Below are 21,333 nucleotides of genomic sequence, written 5' to 3' on the forward strand. Positions count from 1 at the left end.
CTTCCCATGTCCAATCCTCCTTTTCCCACTGCTGCTGTCGTTGCTGTCCGTTAACCCGCTGCTTGATCTGGGTTTGGTGGGTGATTCTGTAACGATGTTCCTCCTCCTCTTCATACGAAGAGGAGGAGTAGTGATTCGACCAACATGCAGCGGGTTGTGAATACATAATGAATTTATTAAGGTAAACGACGAAACACGAAAACAAACACTGGGAAGGATTACAAAATAACAAAAACGAATGTATACTGACCTAAACCATGAGTACTTACATAAAACACGAAGCACGTAGGAACAGGTACAGACTATGACAAACCGAACGAACAAACGCTACAGTCCCGTGTGGTGCAGACACAGACACGGACGACAATCACCCACAAACAAACAGTGAGAACACCCTACCTTAATATGACTCTCAATTAGAGGAAAACGCAAAACACCTGCCTCTAATTAAGAGCCATACCAGGCAACCCAAAACCAACAGAAACAGAAAACATAGACTGCCCACCCAAAACTCACGCCCTGACCATCACACACATACAAAACAACAGAAAACAGGTCAGGAACGTGACACACATGTATGTGACCAATAACATCTGCTAACCATGTGTATGTGACCAAGAACATCTGCTAACCATGTGTATGTGACCAATAACATCTGCTAACCACGTGTATGTGACCAATAACATCTGCTAACCACGTGTATGTGACCAATAACATCTGCTAACCACGTGTATGTGATCAATAACATCTGCTAACCACGTGTATGTGACCAATAACATCTGCTAACCATGTGTATGTGACCAATACAATTAGATTTGATTTATTTCACGTTTTTCTTCCCCATTGTAACGATTCCTCATTCAACAATACAGTTAAAACCTTCATCTTACAGTAAAACATTTGACATCTATCTATCCAAATATATTTTTGTATCTACAGTATGACTGTAGTAGTAGAGCCTTACAAAAATGTACTTTGCTTTATCTGAAGAAGATTGTAAAAGGCCCTCTGCATGGTAAACTGATTGATAGATTATCCCAGGTCTTGACAATGTCCCTAGTTTGAATAATATTCATTCTGGAATGGCCCTTCTGTTTGGAATGCAGCGGGTGAGTTTCCTTTCCATGTTGACCTTAAGTGGGGCAAACACAGTTATATTGATAGCTCGGGCTCCTCAGAATGTCCCCATTCTTGGCCAGTCTTTTCACATCTGAAGTATATCTTAATGAAATGAGTTAATTGATTCTCCTAAGCCAGGGGTTTTCGTTAGTCGAAACAATGATTTTATGGTCCTAAGCCAGTGGTTTTTGTTAGTCCAAACAATTATTGTATGGATCAGCTTTACCGAGGTACTGCTTTGTCCTACTGATTGGAGAGGAATCCCTCTTATTGGGTGCTCTCTGTCATATATCTGACTTACTGTGGCTCCTTAAGATTGACTTTTTCCTTCTAAGATTTCTTTATCAGGGCTGTTGACTTGGACGAAGGATTGTAGATGACCCTTAACATAGTGGTGGTGGGAATGTGTTACATCTCCATGTCCCACTGGGAAAAAACGCTTTGAATCAACTTTGCAACACAAACGATGTGACGACGTTGAATCAATGTGGAAAACTGATTGTATTTGCAAAAAGTCATCAACGTAAATGAATTTAGTATCCGCCCCAAAATCTTTAACCTAAATCCAATGACACAGTGCCATTTTTTTGTTGATTTCACAATGAAGTCACATTAGTTGAAAACTCAACCAGATGTAAATCAAAACTAGACGTTGAAATGAAGTCTGTGCCCAGTGGGCCGTCTCAGAGATAGAACGACCTGAACTGATATGATGAGTGACATATGTATTTTGCTTGTATAATTTATATTCCCTATTCTTTCATCTAGAACATTATGAGTATGAAGAGAAAGAACTATAGGCTTAAGAAACACATCAATATGATATGGTCTTTCATTTACAGTTTGCACTTTTTTATCCCTTTTGTAATCTTTACTTTAGTGTATGCTCTAATGTTCTATTCCATCTTAAAAGTAGCAAGGTGCACGTATCTCTGCCATGTTTAGTCTCTTTTCATCTTCTACTCTGTGTATTTGGATCAACAGACTTGTTGGCATGGATGGCACTTTACATAAGAGTTGAAGGTAATCAGATTTTGTTTTGACAGAAAAAAAAGCAAACACCCTTTTAAAGCAAATTCATTAAATGTTGCTGAAAATTGATTTAATTGCTGTTGATGAATGTGTTATTCAATGCATTTCCATGGGCTATAGTAGTAAAGGTACCTACAGGGCTCCTAAAATTCCAAATCGAATAGCAAAATGATCCATGTTATGACCATCTTAAAACAATTCCATATTAGCTAAGTAGAACACTCCAGGGTAATGGATTTCAGTAGAGTACGAGTGTGTGTTTTCATGCAGGACTACATCGAGTCATTGATGAATGGAAGTAGCAGCCTGGATATGCCCCTGGTATACTAACCGATGGTAATAAACATGGCCAACATGCTAAATGGAGAGTGAAGGTCATACGTTGTCGGAGATAGAACTTTATCTGAGAGACAGACACCATTATATCAGACTAAATGGACCTTATTAGAGTTAAATGTATGTGTTAATCATTTAGCAGATGCTGTTACCCAGTGCGACTTTCAGGAGCAATTAGGGTTAAGTGCCTTGCTCAAGGGCACATGTCAGTAACATTGCATTAAACTACATCCACTACTGACTGTACGTTTGTTTATCCCATGTGTAACTCTGTGTTGTTGTATGTGTCGCACTGCTTTGCTTTATCTTGGCCAGGTCGCAGTTGTAAATGAGAACTTGTTCTAAACTGGCCTACCTGGTTAAATAAAGGTGAAATACATTTTTAAAAACAAAAAAAACAAACAAGGCACAGTCATAACCGATGGTATGAATTTGAATTTCATTAAAGAAGATCCTCAAAATATCAGGTACAACTTTCCTTAGAGTAGCAGAGTTGATTCAGTGAATTGTGCTCATCTAATGAGAAACCTGTGACCTGAAAACTCCTGTTAGCTCAGTGGGCAGTCTTCAGTTATACAAACCTTATTGATCATATGAGAACACCAAACAGTCGACAACACATACTCCTAACATCCCTTCTCTCAATATAATCATAATTCCTTCCTGACAATGTCAGAGTCCAGACAACAAACAGACCACGTTTTAAAACAAACTTCTATGGGCAAAAATAAAACTATCAGAAGATAATTTATATGCATGCATATCCAGATTATGAATTCCTTTCCTTCCTCTGTTATTCTAGTTCATGATTAATGAATAAACAGATGGTTGAAAATTCAAACTGCATAAATCACATACTCATTAACAGTTAGGGAAGCATCTTCAGCTGCTGGTGCAGTTAGTCAACACAATATGGCCACTTACAAACTGTCATTAAGAACACCTAAGTCTTCATTAAAAATACACAAGTGTTCTTATCACTACGTGGTGCTCTGAAATAAACGTTTAGATCAATATCAATTCATTCCGCATTACTATGGAAATGACAGGTTTCTGGCTACTCCTTGACATGTTTGTCTACTCTGTATCGTAATTAGAAAGAAAGGACGAAGATTTCTCGGATCTATTTTTAAATGCAGATTAAGATAGGATTCCCTCCTCCAGAATTTCTTGTTGGTTGTTTAATTTGGGGGGATTACTCAGCATTGGCTCTGACTCACCCATGTAAAGCAGTAATACTATGTTTTGCTTCTTGGTGCAGCAAATGGCACTACAGTTACTGTGAAAAGTAACATTTCCCATATGTCAGTATGTTTGTGTGGGTGATAGAGTTTTGAATAATGTGTGTCTCAAGGCAAAAAGATATCAGGACAACTTCTCTGCAATGTTTATTTTATGTTGCTTGTTTTTGTGCATCTTTGCATGCATTCTTGTGTGTGTGTGTGTGTGTGTGTGTGTGTGTGTGTGTGTGTGTGTGTGTGTGTGTGTGTGTGTGTGTGTGTGTGTGTGTGTGTGTGTGTGTGTGTGTGTGTGTGTGTGTGCGCGCGCGCGCGCATACTGTAATAGAGTAGAGAACCTATAGTAAAACCCACAAAGAAAAACCCAGACTCAGGCACACACATACCCACAGATTCCCACTGAAACGTTGAAAGTCCCTCAGTTTTTATTCAATCGGTGAACGAAGAAAGAGAACAAAGCAACAACAAAACTATTTCCAGGGTGCACTGTAAAGTACTGAGGTAACAGACTGAATCTTATCTCTCACTATATTCCCCAGGGATTATATTATTATGCTTTATCTATCTGGTGGTGTCCGTTAATAATTCTATTGAAAGGTGAATACAGGTTGGACCACTTCACTCCTTAATTGTTTTTAAAGGGCAACTTGAGTTAAGTTCTCCCATCTTTTATTGCTTTGAAACCTGAACAATGTGCAGCTCAGGAAGGCATTGTGATAGTGAAAGGTTATGGCAGCCTTACTGAGAGGAGTTGAAATAAAGATGACTCACAGAGAGCAGCCACTAGGTTATCGACAACAGCTGAAGAAGATCAAACCACCCCAGGCAGAATACCTGAAAACACACACACGCTAATGTCAGCATTGTTGTTTTAAAGGAGTGTCTGCATACTGGAAAAGTTGCTATCTAGGTGATTTATCAAACAAAATCTGAATCTTAAATGGCTTGGCTCGTGTCATTTTCATTGGGAGTCTAAAGAAATGTTGAGGGATTGAAACAATGTGGCTGAGAATTACCAATAAGATAGAATCTGTGATTGTCTGGATGGGTTGTGTTGAGGTCTTTCAATTATTATAATAGTTTTTATCTCCCACAGGTACAATACAGTATTTATTTTTCTGAGTTCAGGAATAACATCAAAAATTGAGCCAGTTTGCTAAAATCTATCTAGACCATATGGGACATAACTCAATTTAGTTGATACTGTAGCTGCATTGGTCTAATATCTTACCAGTGATGCTGGCCAACATGCGTGCTTTAATGAGCCTCACACAGCTCTTTTTATATGCTCAACTGTGATGAGCTTTAGCCTCATTGTACTGTCAGCTGACATTATATGGCTGGTGGACTGTTGCCTGGCTAGCCAAACTCCTTGCTCTGGTCAAACGCTACGCCACACCCAAGGACGTACATTTGTCTTCGCAATGAGTAGGTACGTCCCCGACGATTTCTAGAACGTAAACACATTCTAACCATTCTGATTGGTTCCAGAAACTTTGGATTGGGCCAGAGCCAGAACACGCATGGGTAAAGCGGCTTTGATACCCTGATTGTTTAGAGATGATCCAATCGCTGATTACTTTGTTTTGTATGACACCCCTAATTTTGACGTCACCACAAACGACTTCAACGATGGCAGTCTCAGACTGAAGAATGTACTGTAGCTGTAACGGCAGTCGTAATCCTCGTCCACGGACGAGGAGAGGCGAGACGGATCGGACCAATACGCAGAGTGGCTAGTTTCCATATTGATTTAATAATTAACAAAAACAATATGCGATACAAAATAACTACCGTGACAGTCCTGTGTGGCGGAACACTGACACAAGAACAAACACCCACAAACACACACGTGAAACCCCGGCTGCCTTAGTATGATTCTCAATCAGGGACAACGATTGACAGCTGCCTCTGATTGAGAATCATACCAGGCCGAACACAAAACCCCAACATAGAAAATCATACATAGACAGCCCACCCCAACTCACGCCCTGACCAACTAAATAAATACAAGAAAAAGGAAAAACAGGTCAGGAACGTGACAGTAGCGAACATAGAGCAGCGGAAGAATTAAGTTTGAGTGTCAAGCAAGGTGGACTGTGCCACAATGTTATCATTGTCCACAGATCATTGTCCACGATAAGCAACCCTGATTCTATAAACATAAGACTAACGCTTGTGGGGAACATATACAAGATAGAACCAAAATGTCTGAGGTCTTCTGAGCAGCCTTATGTACTTGCCACAGATGATGCCTGTTCTTATCCTGTCTGCGCTAACTTTTACTTCTCCTAATGAGGCTAGGCCTTCCCACGAGGTGGGGTTGTGTGAAGTCGGCCGCCTCACTCATCTGTTCTCCCTCGCTCCTCCACTTGTTATCTCTCTATCTACCTACGCTCTGTAATTTAGTCACAGGGCAGGTATTCACCGTGGCTGGTGCAGGTTTGTTTCCATCTCAAGCACACTCCGTGACTCTCAAAGGGTTGAGGAGGCAGGTACTTTGCTAATAGTTTCAATGAACTGCCTATGTGTACTGAATTCATGTGAATGTATTTATATAACCCTTTATAAACCTAAAGTACATTTTAAGACTTCTCACAGACATTCATATCAGCTCATAGTTTCATATAGCGTTCCTTTTCAAAGCCATAAAGTATGGGCTATTATTAATACAGGTTTCATAATAGGTATAGTTGTCATAATAGTCATAGTTGTAGTCCGCTATAAGCATTGAAATCTAATTTCTCCTTATAATGGCTCCCATTAAGAATCTATTAGATAGTTCACAGAAAGTGTGATCAGAACTTTTTGGGGAACCTTTCCCTCAGATCCATTGTGTTAGCAATGAATACTGACAGGTGAAGAACTTGCTTTCTAAAAATGAAGCAGATGATTTTACAGTGACCTTTTCAATTGTCAACGCTCCAGTGAAAATGTATCATCATGATTCATGACATACAGATGTAGAATCTTAATTTGAGCCAGTTTGCTACATCATGAAGCAACAAGAAATGTGAATTATTATGTGGATTATAATGAATGGACAATTTTTGCAGGGGTTGATCATATTTTTGTTACTGCAAATCAAGTCTGAAATTTTTAAGTGGAAATTATAAACTTTAGAACCTTTTTCAAACCTTGAATACACTACAAGTTAGAATTTCCTGCAACAACAGAGTGATCAAATTAAGATCCTACATCTGTATGAAACATCTCCATAGAGATAATGGAAGGGAAATAACGCCATAGAGCCCCACAGTGGAGGTATCATAATAACCATAAAACCTAGCAGGCAAACAGGGAAAAGGCTCATTTTTCCCATAGGGAATTTTAGAAACACTTAAAGCAAGGGCTGTGTTTCATGTAGGCTTGCCCTGGCGTGACGTTTTGATAATCATGTAAATCTCTCTCGGATAAGGGGAATTTTATTCATATATTTAGCTCTATTTACTCTGAGATTCGAAAATGCTGATTAGCATCATAGTAGACATCATACAAGACTACAAGTCCCTGCAAGCTCCTGCACGTCATCTCTAGCTGACACCTTTGCTAACAGGTATTGTGTCAATTTAGAACTTGTACAAGACTGTTCACAGAATTGTCAATTTAAATTAATGTAGCCAATTTAATCATTACTGTATTTAGCTAACATTGGATAGTTAATCCAGAGATTCTTACCTTTGCCTCTGTTTGGCAGTCTCGTCCAGATCATTATGGCATTTGTAGTTCTTTATGATAGCCACATTAGCAGCTAATTAGCATTTCATTTTCAAGGGGCAAATACAGGTGGATATATTGATAAAATTCACCTTGTCCTAGAGAGATTTACACGTTTATCAAAATGTCATGCCAGGGTAAGCCTACACGAAACACAGCCCTTATCCCCTCTGGGTAAAACGAATGGTGGAAAAACAATTGGAACCAGTTCCTTGTTTGATTGCTAGGTTCTATGGGTATTATGACTCATACTGTGTTACTCTTTTTGAAGTTCACTTTCATTTCTGTGTTAGTTTAGACCGTTTTGTGAGGTGGTGATGGGAAGGGCGATGGGCCGTCATTACCCATCATCCTTTGGCTCTGTCACAGCTGCCTGCTCACTGTAGCGCTTCTAGAGATATGCCCCCCCTTTCCCCTTTCCTCTGTTCTCTTTCCTCTTTTTCCACTTATTTCCTCACAACCCTGCAATTACCATGGCCCTTAATTGTCAACCTGTTTCTATTGTGAAATCCCAGGGTAAGAGAATGTAGCTGCGCTGTCATCCTTTCAGCAGGGTAGAGGTGGGTGTAACATATTTTAAACGATTAATCCTCAAACAAATTATCCTTCCTACATTGTCTTTTACTTCTGACTGTGAGTGTAGTATTACAATGTAAAGAGTTGTCCTTTGAGATATACTGTTGTTGAACATTCAAAGTAGGACACAATTGGGTAAAGTTCAATTGTCTGTACGCCATAACGAGTTTTTAATGGTACCCTCACACCTTTAACATGCCATATAATACCACATCACGATCCTGGATATTGAATGTGACTGGATATCTGGATGACTCTTTATGATATCCATACTACTAGATGGCCAACATTTTGAGCTAGCAGATTGTGAGGGTCTGTCTTGTTATAGCAATGAAATGCACACAGATGTCAGCTCTCAAACCATACCCTTGTCACTTAATCAAAGACAAGACTAGTAGTTGGCACTGCTTCTTCACCGGTAACATGTATTGAGCTACAATAAAAATAGTCTCCTTAGCTTATTTTGTATGACTGCAATGGCCAATTTTTATTTTTCCGTTATTTTACCAGGTAAGTTGACTGAGAACACATTCTCATTTGCAGCAACGACCTGGGGAATAGTTACAGGGGAGAGGAGGGGGATGAATGAGCCAATTGTAAACTGGGGATTATTAGGTGACCATGATGGTTTGAGGGCCAGATTGGGAATTTAGCCAGGACACCAGGGTTAACACCCCTACTCTTACGATAAGTGCCATGGGATCTTTAATGACCTCAGAGAGTCAGGACACCCGTTTAACGTCCCATCCGAAAGACGGCACCCTACACAGAGCAGTGTCCCCAATCACTGCCCTGGGGCATTGGGATATTTTATTAGACCAGAGGAAAGAGTGCCTCCTACTGGCCCTCCAACACCACTTCCAGCAGCATCTGGTCTCCCATCCAGGGACTGACCAGGACCAACCCTGCTTAGCTTCAGAAACAAGCCAGCAGTGGTATGCAGGGTGGTATGCTGCTGGCTGATGAAAAGTGTGAAATAGAGTTGACTATCATGTCACAATAACTAATAAGAACTACTGGACAGTATGATACCTCCAAAGGCATTATGCATACAACCAAATAACTTGAGTGAAGCATTTTCCCTTTTGAAATGCACAGCATTTATTTCAATAAAGTCACAAATGTATTTAGCAAAATTGAACACTGCTTTTAACAAAATAAATATACATTTTCATCTGTCTAGGGCATCAAACACTCAAAGGAAATGAAAGTAATACACTTTACCTTGGTTGCCAACACCACCACAATTCATTAACTTACAAGTGAAAATGTAATCTACAGAGCGCTCAGGTGACTCCTCTATAGATGCAGTGGTAATACTGTGGGTGTTAGTAATGTAGAGCAAAAATAGAATGTTTAAAAATGCATTATACGGTATAGATATAATGGCTAAACTATCACATTCAAATACAAAATGATCCAGTTTTATGCATGATGTGATAATACAATTTAATAATATTCAAGAAACAGTTTGATAACGCCACATCACCAGCTTACCATACACTACCATCATACAGATGTAGGGTCTTAATTTGAGCCAGTTTGCTACAGCAGGAAAACAATCCTGCAGCAACAGGAAATGTTAAATATGACGTGGATTATAATTAATGGCCATTTTTTGTATGGGTTGGTACATTTTTTGTTACAGCAAATCCATTCTGAAATTTTTGTGGAAATTACAAACTTTAGAATCCTTTTTAAACCTTGAATACACTAAAAGTTTGCATTTCCTGCTCAGCAGGAACATTCTCAGCAACAAAACAGTGATCAAATTAAGTCTGTACACCAACGATGTCGCCGAGTCACTGTATACACTTTTGCAGCTATATCGCACAAGGTATCATACCAACAAAAAATAATCTCAAATGCTTTATATTCCCATAGTTATCCATCCAGATGTTACTACACCTAGGTGATAGTGATACAGAGACATGTTATCCCTTTTACAGTGATATAATAACGCGTTTGAAAGGCACTCAATTGTGTAGAATTTTGCCCATGCAGCTACATCATCTTAGCTATGCGAGTCATAGTCAGGGCATGCTACCTTGCACACCAACTCATTGGGCCCAGGAACAGTGAATCCTGGTGATGTTGCTACACTAATGAGCAGCAACATATGTCAAAATCTAATTTGTCTTATCTGAAGTCATACATGCTACAACAAGAAATCACTCCATCAAAAACACTCGGTTGGAATGAAACCATTTTAAACTAATTAACTTACTTTAATGAACTACGAGTGACTCACTGGCTTAGCAACAGTAATTCATGACCCACATGACTCTCCGTCAATTAAGGACATCATGTTTTCTCACTCATGTCACACCATGAGACAACAGAGCAACACTTAACCCTGCTCAAAACTGCGAAAGTACGAAATCGATACAAAGCAACAATCTCTTCTCAGGTTTTTTCAACTCTCTCCACTCTCCAACCATGGCTCCCTACTTAGGTACAGTTGAAGTCAGAAGTTTACATACAGCTTAGCCAAATACATTTAAACTCAGTTATTCACAATTCCTGACATTTAAGCCTAGTAAAAATTCCCTGTCTTAGGTCAGTTAGGATCACCACGTTATATTAAGAATGTGAAATGTCAGAATAATAGTAGAGATAATGATTTATTTCAGCTTTTATTTCTTTCATCACATTCCCAGTGGGTCAGAAGTTTACATACACTCAATTAATATTTGGTAGCATTGCCTTTAAATTGTTTAACTTGGGTCAAATGTTTCGGGTAGCCTTCCACAAGCTTCCCACAATAAGTTGGGGGAATTTTGGCCCATTCCTCTTGACAGAGCTGGTATAGCTGAGTCAGGTTTGTTGGCCTCCTTGCTCGCACATGCTTTTTCAGTTCTGCCCACAAATTTTCTATAGGATTGAGGTCAGGGCTTTGTGATGGCCACTCCAATACCTTGACTTTGTTGTCCTTAAGCCATTTTGTCACAACTTTGGAAGTATGCTTGGGGTCATTGTCCATTTGGAAGATCCATTTGCGACCAAGCTTTAACTTCCTGGCTGATGTCTTGAGAGCATGCCTCAATATATTCACATAATTTTCATTCCTCATGATGCCATCTATTTTGTGAAGTGCACCTGTCCATCCTGTAGCAAAGCACCCCACAACATGATGCTGCCACCCCCGTCCTTCACGGTTGGGATGGTGTTCTTCGGCTTGCAAGCCTCCCCCCTTTTCCTCAAAACATAACGATTGTCATTATGGCCAAACAGTTCTATTCTTGTTTCATCAGACCAGAGGACATTTCTCCAAAAAGTATGATCTTTGTCCCCATGTTCAGTTGCAAACCGTAGTCTGGATTTTTTTATGGCGGTTTTGGAGCAGTGGATTCTTCCTTGCTGAGCGGCCTTTCAGGTTATGTCGATATAGGACTCGTTTTACTGTGAATATAGATATGGCAGTATCTGTTTCTTCCAGCATCTTCACAAGGTCCTTTGCTGTTGTTCTGGGATTGATTTGCGCTTTTCGCACCAAAGTACGTTCATCTCTAGGAGACAGAACGCGTCTCCTTCCTGAGCGTTATGATGGCTGCGTGGTCCCATGGTGGGTATACTTGCGTACTATTGTTTGTACAGATGAACATGGTACCTTCAGGTATTTAGAAATTGCTCCCAAGGATGAACCAGACTTGTGGAGGTCTACAATCTTTTTTCTGAGGTCTTGGCTGATTTCTTTTGATTTTCCCATGATGTCAAGCAAAGAGGCGCTGAGTTTGAAGGTAGTCCTTGAAATACATCCACAGGTACACCTCCAATTGACTCAAATGATGTCAATTAGCCTATCAGAAGCTTCTAAAGCCATGACATTATTTTCTGGAATTTTCCAAGCTGTTTAAAGGCACAGTCAACTTAGTGTATGTAAACTTCTGACCCACTGGAATTGTGATACAGTGAATTATGACTGTAAACAATTGTTGGAAAAATTACTTGTGTCATGCACAAAGTAGATGTCCTAACATACTTGCCAAAACAATAGTTTGTTAACAAGAAATTTGTGGAGTGGTTGAAAAATGAGTTTTAATGACTCCAACCTAAGTGTATGTATGCTTCCGACTTCAACTGTATGTAAGTACCTCAATGTCTCCATCTTGCCATAGTCAATGGCTGGGTTTGATGTTCATGGTGTCGTTGGCCCTGCCGTTCTCCACCATGCGGGAGGAGGAGTTAAAGGAACTTCTCTTCAGGATCTTGTTGGTCAGGTCGCTGCATGTCTTCCTGTACTGGTTCCGAAGCAGTGAGTAGACAAAAGGGTCGCAGGCTGCCTTGCTGTAGGCCAAACACTTAGACAAGACACCCCAGTGAGGGTTTATCTGTCCTAGCGTGAAGAGCTCGAAGATTCTGCCACGACAAGCACAGAGAGATAAGTTATATTATGAACAGTGGATAGCTTAAAAGGACTGTTTCATAGACCAGTGAAAAAACAACACAGATGTCAAAAAAGCTAATGTCCTGTGGAAAGTCTTTAATAAGCTTTCAGAAATGTCAACATTTTGCTTCAAAATGCCATGGCTCTGATTCGATAGTGAATGTTAGGGGATGTGGAGTTGCTCTTGTTTGTCTCACTGTCCTTGCCAGGTAAGTGTATGGAGGCGTTTCACAAGGACAAGGCTTATTCTCAGAATGATGAGCTCAGGTCAGTGGTCTTGTGATTTACAGCAGCTATCAAATTCACAATGTGGATCTCACTATAATTATAGCCCCTGATATGATCTCCATCTCCACGGTTATGTTCTATTCCCTTCTGAAGGGTTGAAGCTGCACTATTACAATAGGCAGCAGGTGTAATGAGAAGTATCGTCATGGTCTCTGACTCACTCATAATGACATGTCCACCCGTGCTAACTCTCTTACAGATTATCTTTCTCTTACACTCTTTCTCCCTTCCCTGGGCTTTCATCCTAAAACTCATGAAGGAAAAGGGTTACAACATAATCACCCTCAAGCTGATTGGTTAGTGATTTAGATATGGATCGATAGAACATAATAAGATGGGGTTGTAGAAATTGATTATGATCCACTGTAGACTGGATTGAAATTCATTAACACAAACCCCATCGTCCACATTGCAAATTCAATCTTTCTACCCAGTGGGCTAAAGCACAAGCCATTTGCACAGGAAGGAGACAACTTTCGTTGGTCTCATTGGGGAATTGGTGTCAACGCAGTTCGCAGCAGCTAATCCCACAATATAACACCATCCCACATGCATCCCACATGCACTCCCTCATGGGGTGTTGAGGATAGATTTGAACCACTGCTCACCTCGTGATGACGTAAGGGGCGAAGCACACCACAAATGTTCCAATGAATGTGATGATCTTCTTGGTGGCTCTCTGCCTCCGCTGTCTCTGCTCATCCAGGCATCGCTGGCGCACACTACCAAAGGACAGAGGGGACCGTTATCAACCCAGGGGACGACCCAGGAGCACAGCCTCAAACATGGCCTCTCGAGTGGAATGAAGGGTGATGGAGACAACAGCATGATTCTATGGACAGTATCAGAGCACAGACTCAGGTCAATGCCAATGGATTCTTCAAGATATCGAAACTGTAACACATCCATTATGTAAATCAAGTCCAATTCCAGGTCAATACTTATTGTTTAATTGATCGCTAATTACAAGGAATTGACCACGGCTCTGAGAAAGAAGAAAGACAGATAACAGAGAAAGTGACAGTGAGAGGGCATCAATTTACCTATTTGAGGCTAGTTTAACTATTTGAGTTATGTAATGTGGAGGTGATTGAAAAGGGATAGTCAAATGCTGGAAACCATACAGGTCCAATGCAGTCGTTTTTATCTCAATATCAAATCATTTCTGGGTAACAATTAAGTTTTCAATGTACATGGTCAAAAAGAAACAAAAATAGCTTCTTAGTAAAGAGCAATTTCTCAAACAAGAATTTAGCTAGGACTGTCTGGGAGTGGTCAGAGTTGGGAGGGGGAGGCAGGCCAAAACTCCATCCCACCATGACAGGCTGAAATTTTACGCGCCTTTTCAAACAGCTCTTATTATCATTTTCATATTTTCACAGTATTATTCCAACCTGATAGGGTGGGAATGTATATAAAACACAGGAAAATCAAGTTTTATAATGGTCACAATTTATAATGGTTTTGATCTGTATGTGAAGAGCTCTTGGTTTGGAATATATTTGTGTCATTTTAGTTTTGATAAAGGGGGCTGAGATCTGAGACCGTAACATTGAATCAAAACGGTGGTACTGAAATCAATCCTAACTCCACTGAAGTCGCATTGGGAATTTTGCAATTGCAATTCGTGGGATAATCTGAAAAAATGTCAAAAGCAAATGACTCAGACTAGGCTCAACGGCTTACCTCGGGTGAATATCCACAAGCAGCAATAAGGTCTGCATAGTGATCACGTCGATGCGTTTACAGTGAAACCGCGCAACTTTCAGAACTTTCAGGTACGTTACACACAACACGATTAAGGTCAAGAGAAAAGTGAGAGAGTGTAAAACCACAGTGTAGATGATAAACTGCGTCCGGGAGCCGCTTGCTCTCGCATTGCAGAGCGTACATGATGCGTAAAGGTGATGGTACCCAACCCAGGAAGAGCAAGTGGCCACCGTGGAGAACGAGAGCGAGTGCATCCACGTGTATCCAAGCCCTATCACTGCGTCCCGGTGTCGTATTCTGGAGTGGTAGCTCAGCGGAAAAACCACTGCCACCCATCGATCGATGCTCAAAGCCCCCATACTGAGCATTGAGTTGGTGGTGAGAAAAGTGTCCAGGAAACCCACAGTTTGACAGAACCCGCTGCCTCCAGTGTTTCCATTGTTGATAAGTCCGACCAGAGTTAGAGGCATATTGGACACGGTGAGCAACAGGTTGCAGACGGTTAGGTTGAGGATAAACAACCCGGGCACTTGCTTTCGAATCTCCTGGTTGTACAGAAAGCAGATCAGTACCACCACGTTGGACAGAAACGAGACGGCGATGATCACTACTACAAACACAGAGACAGCCATGTCCGCAATGTGCATTGTGCGTGCGTCCCGCTCAGATATCCGCACTTTTGACAATTGTATCCACCGTCCAGCTTCTGAAACAAATTACATATAGCATCGTGCTGGAACTACGAGGTCCAACAAGCAAACATCCGACACAGTTCCACGGTTATTCTTCGTTGTCCTTCTCGTGTCTCCATGTAACGATACAGCCGGCTCACTATGGAGAGTCGCAAGAAGGGGCATCCAAGTATCCTCGATGTGCTGAACCCAGTGTCTCCAGGGACGGGTGATTACAAACAGACACACCCCTGCACGTGTGGCTGCACTAAGTTTCTAACTATTTATTTATTGCCACTGCTCGCACAACATCCCCTTATTGCGCAATTGCGTAGGGCACTGATGGACAGCTTTGCAAACGCCCAGCGCAGTCTCTCGGATGGTCTGTCTCTGGCGATGCTTATGTCGTATGTCACACCTCACCCACACCCATATGCTACACACTCCATCGCCTCCCCAAAGCAACCAAAAATGTATTTTTCTTCAATATCATGCGGTAAGTGTTAACTCATGTAACTGACATCGTGCTAGACCCTACAAATCGATAAACATTATACAACAAATGTATCTTTGTGTTATCTCTAGCTAAACTAAATCCCATATTACTGCGTTATAGGAGTGAACCAGGATGTAGTTCATCCACAAGAGTATGGAACATTTAAATGACTGATATCACAATTTATAATTATAGATATTATAGACACAACATATGGTCAATCGGCAGCAGTAGCTTTTAAGCCCTAGAGGTTGGAGAGGCTGTCCAGCAGCCAGAAGGTTTCTGGTTCAAGCCCCAGGCAGGGCAACACAGAAATGAGAATGGAACTGAAATCATACTTGGATGACTGCTGGTCTCTGATCCCATGTACCACCATCTCCTGCCATTGTGCCCATGAGTAAAGCACTTGACCCCCCACAATTGCTCTCCACACAGTGGTGTTGCACTTCTGCTGACCCTGTATCTCTCAATGTGTTTGTATGTATCTGGGGGTGTTGATAAAGGCAGGAAATGTTCTATGTTCTAACCAATGGACAATAAAGTTGTATTCTATTATTTTCTATTAATTGTGTGGACAAACAGCCAGTGTGATTATCTACAAAAGCTTTCTGAAGCCTGAAGCTGCCATTCTTTCAAAAACACTGCTTTTCCAATGACTAATGCTTGGCTTGTCCCCATCCATATTTGTATGGTCCGTTGCACAGATAGTATACTGGCTTCTTAGGCACACACAACACACACGCACTATTTACAGCCCCCTGTCTAGAAAGATCTCTGATAGCATCCCATGACCTACAGGCATAGGTTGGCATTCATACTAAATGGGATGGTATGAGAGAGTATCTAAGTGTAGCTACTACTGTATTTCTGCTCAGTGTTGAATGCTATTAATGTTAATGAATAACACAAGAGAATTACACAATGTAGAGAAATTACAAATATGTGTTATTTCTCCACAAGACAAGAGAGGATGGTTCATGTTGCGATGCTGCTGGAGTGGACATGGGACTTTGCTGCTGACGGTGTTGACAACAGGTGATTGCACGGATTCACGTCAATGACAGCGGCAGGGCCAGATGGGGGACTTGTGTATCTGGTAAACACAGAATAGAACAGACAGACCCAGACAGACATAGTTATGTCTCAATCAATAGAGAAATTATTTTGTATTTATTGAGAATTTAAACATACTATGACATGGGATGCATACGTGGCCTGTAAGCCATGTCTCTTTCCTCTCTAGTTTTTGCCCCAGACTGTTCACACAATCATCACACATGATCAAATGGCCCTCATTTAACACTGTCAGACACCTCCCTCCCATCTTGTTCTATATTGGAAAGTTCAATTAACATACTCAATGAGAATGGCCAGAGTAAAGAGGAAAGTTGAAATGACTAATTTGCACAAAATCATTTATATATTAGATTTGTTTCTGGGCTGAATTAAATGCATTGATATGATGTAATTAGATTGAAAGAGATTTCTCCACCACCAGAGAGGACCACAATCAGTCTTCGAATAGAAAGTGGTCAAGACAGTGATCCAGGAATTCTGGGTAGTCGCAAGGCATTGATATTGTCTACAGATAGTTTTCTAATTAGTTTAACCAAGAAAATCATTTTTAATGGTACACTTTTGACAAGGCAGAGATTGTGAGATACAACTAGATGGTTAGCGAAAGTTTGTTGGCTGTTATTATTTGAAACTTTCTGAACCATAAAGCTATCCAAATATCTTTACATATGACAGGTACAGTACAAACGAAAGTCCATGCTTGCTGATATGATGTGCACTACTGCATATTCTAAATATGACACAACTGCTCCTCTGCTGATATGTCTATTCAGTAGTTGGAGGAGTTTTGTGGTGCTCTACTTAAGCAATAAGCCCCGAAGGCGTCTGGTATATGGCCAATATACGGCTAAGGGCTGTTCTTAGGCACGACTCAACGCCCTTAGCCGTGGTATATTTGCCATGTACCACAAACCCCCGAGGTGCCTTATTGCTATTATAAACTGGTTACCAACGTAATTATATCAGTAAAAATAAATGTTTTGTCATACCCGTGGTATGCGGTCTGATATACTACGGCTGTCAGCCAATCAGTATTCAGGGCTCGAACCACCCAGTTTATATGATCCATTAGCTGTGAAGGCTTGGCCAGAGATAGCAGCACATGCAAATGATCTACACCCTATCCTATCATACTTTTAATTAGACCCCATCATCATGGTCTTTCTCCTGTAGATTGCCGGCTGTGATGCCCTGTGCTGGCCTGCGTGGCCGGCTGGCTGTAACACGTCACCAGTCTGTGCCCAGCCAATCATGCTCTCCCATCTGCTTCGATGCGCTGTCCCTGGTAATCAGCGTGATGTTACAGTATACAATATATTGGCATGGTAGTCAGCAGCTGTCTGCTTCTGAAGATGGAAGGAGAGGAAGTGTTAATGAGTGAGTGTGGTGGTGGATGCCAGTGCTCTTTCGGTGCGGGTGTGTGTGTATGTGCATATGTGTAGGTGAAGGTGTAGGTGTTTAGGGCCATTAAGTCTGTCATATTTTTTGGCGTGTTACAGGGATAATTACAGTATGATAGCATTATGAAACAGTGGCATATTAGATTATCACGGGTGACAATGCAGCGAATTGGTATGGAGGGGAGGTTAAACTGTACATGGTATATTCTTTCATTAAAAAAAATATAGTTGATAGTTTCATATGACAGTAATCAGTAATACATTGTTTATATCAGACCTTCATACATTTGTAAGCATGTCATCCTCTCTTGCTCTCTCTCTCTCTCTCGCTTTCTCTCTCTCTTTCTCTTTCTCTGTGTGTGTGTATGGTTGTTGGTGATGGGTGACTCATGTCGTAGCAGAATGAACACACGCCTGGCTAAGCTATGCAGCCCCTACTGGCTTATGCACAATTTCAGATGCTGTTTTTTCACACTAGCCTTTGTTTGTTTGTGCTTGGGCAGCCCCCTCCTTTCTCCAGGCCCCCCCCCCCCTCTCTCTTTCTCTCTCTCTCTCTCCCTCCCTCTTCCCTCTCTCCCTCTGGAAGACGGCTAGTGAACTATTTAAATCAGTGAAACTGAGTCTTTCAAAATATGTTTTGACAGTCTAGAATCTGGTCAGTCGCCCCCTTGCTGTGTGTCAACTAATAGTTCAAAATGTCGGATTAAAGCCGGGATACAACACATATCTCTTAGAGATCTCAGCAAATACAAGGGGAATAGTGCAAACTTGAAACACCTCAGTATAAACACTCTTAGAAAAAAGGGTTCCAAAAGAGTTCTTCAACTGTCCTCATAGAGAACCCTTTGACGAACCCTTTTTGGTTTGCGGTAAAAAAAAACTATTTTTGATTTGAGGTAGAACCCTTTTGGGCTCCATGTAGAACCCTCCGTGGAAAGGTTCTACATGGAATCCAAAAGGGTTCTACGTGGAACCAAAGTGGTTCTTCAAAGGGTTCTCCTATGGGGACAGCCGGAGAACCCTTTTGTAGTTACTGTGTGTCAATATGATTGGTTTCCCCCTGGTGTTTCTACTCCTATATATGTGTTTTCCAATCATACGCTTACCTGGCTGTCATGGAGTTTGTCCGTAGGATGCACCTATCACACCCATGATGTAAACGCTACAGCTTCACCGTCACAGCTGGAGTAAGTCCTCTGAATCACATTGTAAACAAAGCCACCTAACTCCTGGACTGTGACAGCCCTTACAACAACAAAACATTTTTTTCAGTTTTACATGTCAAAATGAGTGAAAATCGCTGTTTTCACACGTTGAGTTTAAATTTAACATGTAAACCATATTTTCACATGATTTACATGTAGTTCACATGCTAACACCACCTTTCTCACATGTGAGAAGAAAAACATGTTTCACCTCACATGTGAATTGCAGTTGCACATGCAATACGTCCGGTTTCACATGTAAAAACCATTCACATGTGAAAATCTAATTTGCAGTTTCACATGTAAAAACATTCACGTGAAAATCTCACTTTCATATGTGGAATTGCAAGTTCGCATGTGGTGGTGAAATAGTGTTCGTCTCCTCACGTGAAAAGGTGGTGTAAACAACTCACAGTAGCAATGTTTCCACAAATGGAATTGCAGATTCTGTAATGCCATTCTGTAAAAAGGTAACTTAGCCTACCTGAGTATAATAATTCAAGTGGGTAAAAAATTATTATTTCTGGGCCATCCAGAGTGGCGCAGCCGTTTATTTATTTTATTTACTTAACCTTTAACTAGGCAAGTCAGTTAAGAACAAATTATTATTTACAATGACAGCCTACCCCGGCCAAACCCTAACCTGGATGACGCTGGGCCAATTGTGCCCTATGTCCCCTATGGGACTGCCAATCACAGCCGGTTGTGATACAGCCTGGAACCGAACAAGGGTCTGTAGTGACGCCTCTAGCACTTAGATGCTGTGCCTTAGACCGCTGTGCCACTCGGGAGCCCTAAGGCACTGCATTGCAGTGCTAGAGGTGTCACTACAGACCTGGGTTCGATCCTGGGCTGTATCACAACCGGCCGTGATCTGGAGTCCCATATGGCTGCGCACAATTGGCCCAGCGTTGTCTGGGTTAGGGGAGGATTTGGCCGGGAGGGCTTTACTTGGCTCATCACGCTCTAGCGACTCCTTGTGGTGGGCCAGGCGCCTGCAGGCAGATCTTAGTCATCAGGTGAACAGTGTTTCCTCCAACATATTGGTGCTGCTGGCTTCCGGGTTATGCGGGCGGGTGTTAAGAAGCGCCTCTCTTCTTCATACGTTTGTCAGTGACCGTTGGAAGAAGCCCAGTGAAAAGAACAGAGAAGCTAGAGCTCTGTGTCTCCTTATTTATCCTGTTTAACATGTTACAATTAGCACTGTCAGAATTAATAAACTCAAGTTAACTTTTTGTAACTTTAAATCACATTTTTTTATCACATAAACTAGGTTTTCATCCAAATGGCCACAGATTTTCATGTGACTATTGTAAAATCTGCATGAAAAACCTTGCAACTTTTCCAACCAGGAAGTGTTTCCATCAAATTCACTTGTTGTTAAAAGACTGTGCGTGATGACGTAGTGCACATAAAATTACTTTTGCTCTTAACTATTCACGTACCAAATAAAACATTTAAGTCAAATGGGTTTCCATCATGTTTTTAACTACTGATGGTTTTGTCAGAATTTATTTTGCATTATATAGCAAATGTGCCCAGTCTGGTATTGGCATCTGCGCTCTAGTCAACAGCTCTTATATACAGTACGGGTAGGCTACCTATATGATGAGATACATTTTTATTTGTCAAATGGCAGCCAAGCATCGATCATCATGTCACCAGTATAAGACCCTCAGTATTTATTGGAAAGGAGCCTCAAGCTCATCACCGTGCACTTTCACCACCATGTGAAGTTCATCAGAACGTATTTAATCTGTAGCCTAATAAACTATATGCTTTCCCAAGTTGTAGTGGGAGGACCAAACAACATATCATTGCTTTACTCCAAGTTTACTTCGATATGATGGTTATTATGTCAATATTTGTACATAAAGATGTGTCCACCGCCATTTCTCGTATAATACATTTTACAGACACAAAAAGATCCCACCTTGTCTAGCGTATTTTGTTTTGTCAAAATTTGGAAAGTTTACCAACAAATGTTCTGTTTCTGTCAGGCCTGTCGTGACATTTTTTATCCGACCTACCTTACTCGCACTTTGGATGGAAACCTGGTTATTATCTAAAAACATTCAAAT

General features: G+C 41.0%; 1 protein-coding gene across 1 annotated transcript; it reads right to left on the bottom strand.

Annotated features, from left to right (window-relative positions):
* Nucleotides 1-9,104: 9,104 nt before the first annotated feature.
* Nucleotides 9,105-15,553, bottom strand: LOC129836392 (G-protein coupled receptor 26-like). The gene is made up of 3 exons (XM_055902489.1): nucleotides 14,380-15,553; nucleotides 13,302-13,415; nucleotides 9,105-12,377 (listed from the first exon to the last, which is right to left on the bottom strand). The coding sequence occupies exons 1-3, from the start codon at nucleotides 15,048-15,050 to the stop codon at nucleotides 12,137-12,139; spliced, it is 1,026 nt and encodes a 341-aa protein (XP_055758464.1). The 5' UTR covers nucleotides 15,051-15,553; the 3' UTR covers nucleotides 9,105-12,136.
* Between the last annotated feature and the right edge of the window lie 5,780 nt (nucleotides 15,554-21,333).

The sequence above is a fragment of the Salvelinus fontinalis genome, chromosome 37 (genome assembly GCF_029448725.1).
Source record: "Salvelinus fontinalis isolate EN_2023a chromosome 37, ASM2944872v1, whole genome shotgun sequence".
In the NCBI taxonomy this organism is placed as follows: Eukaryota; Metazoa; Chordata; class Actinopteri; order Salmoniformes; family Salmonidae; genus Salvelinus; species Salvelinus fontinalis.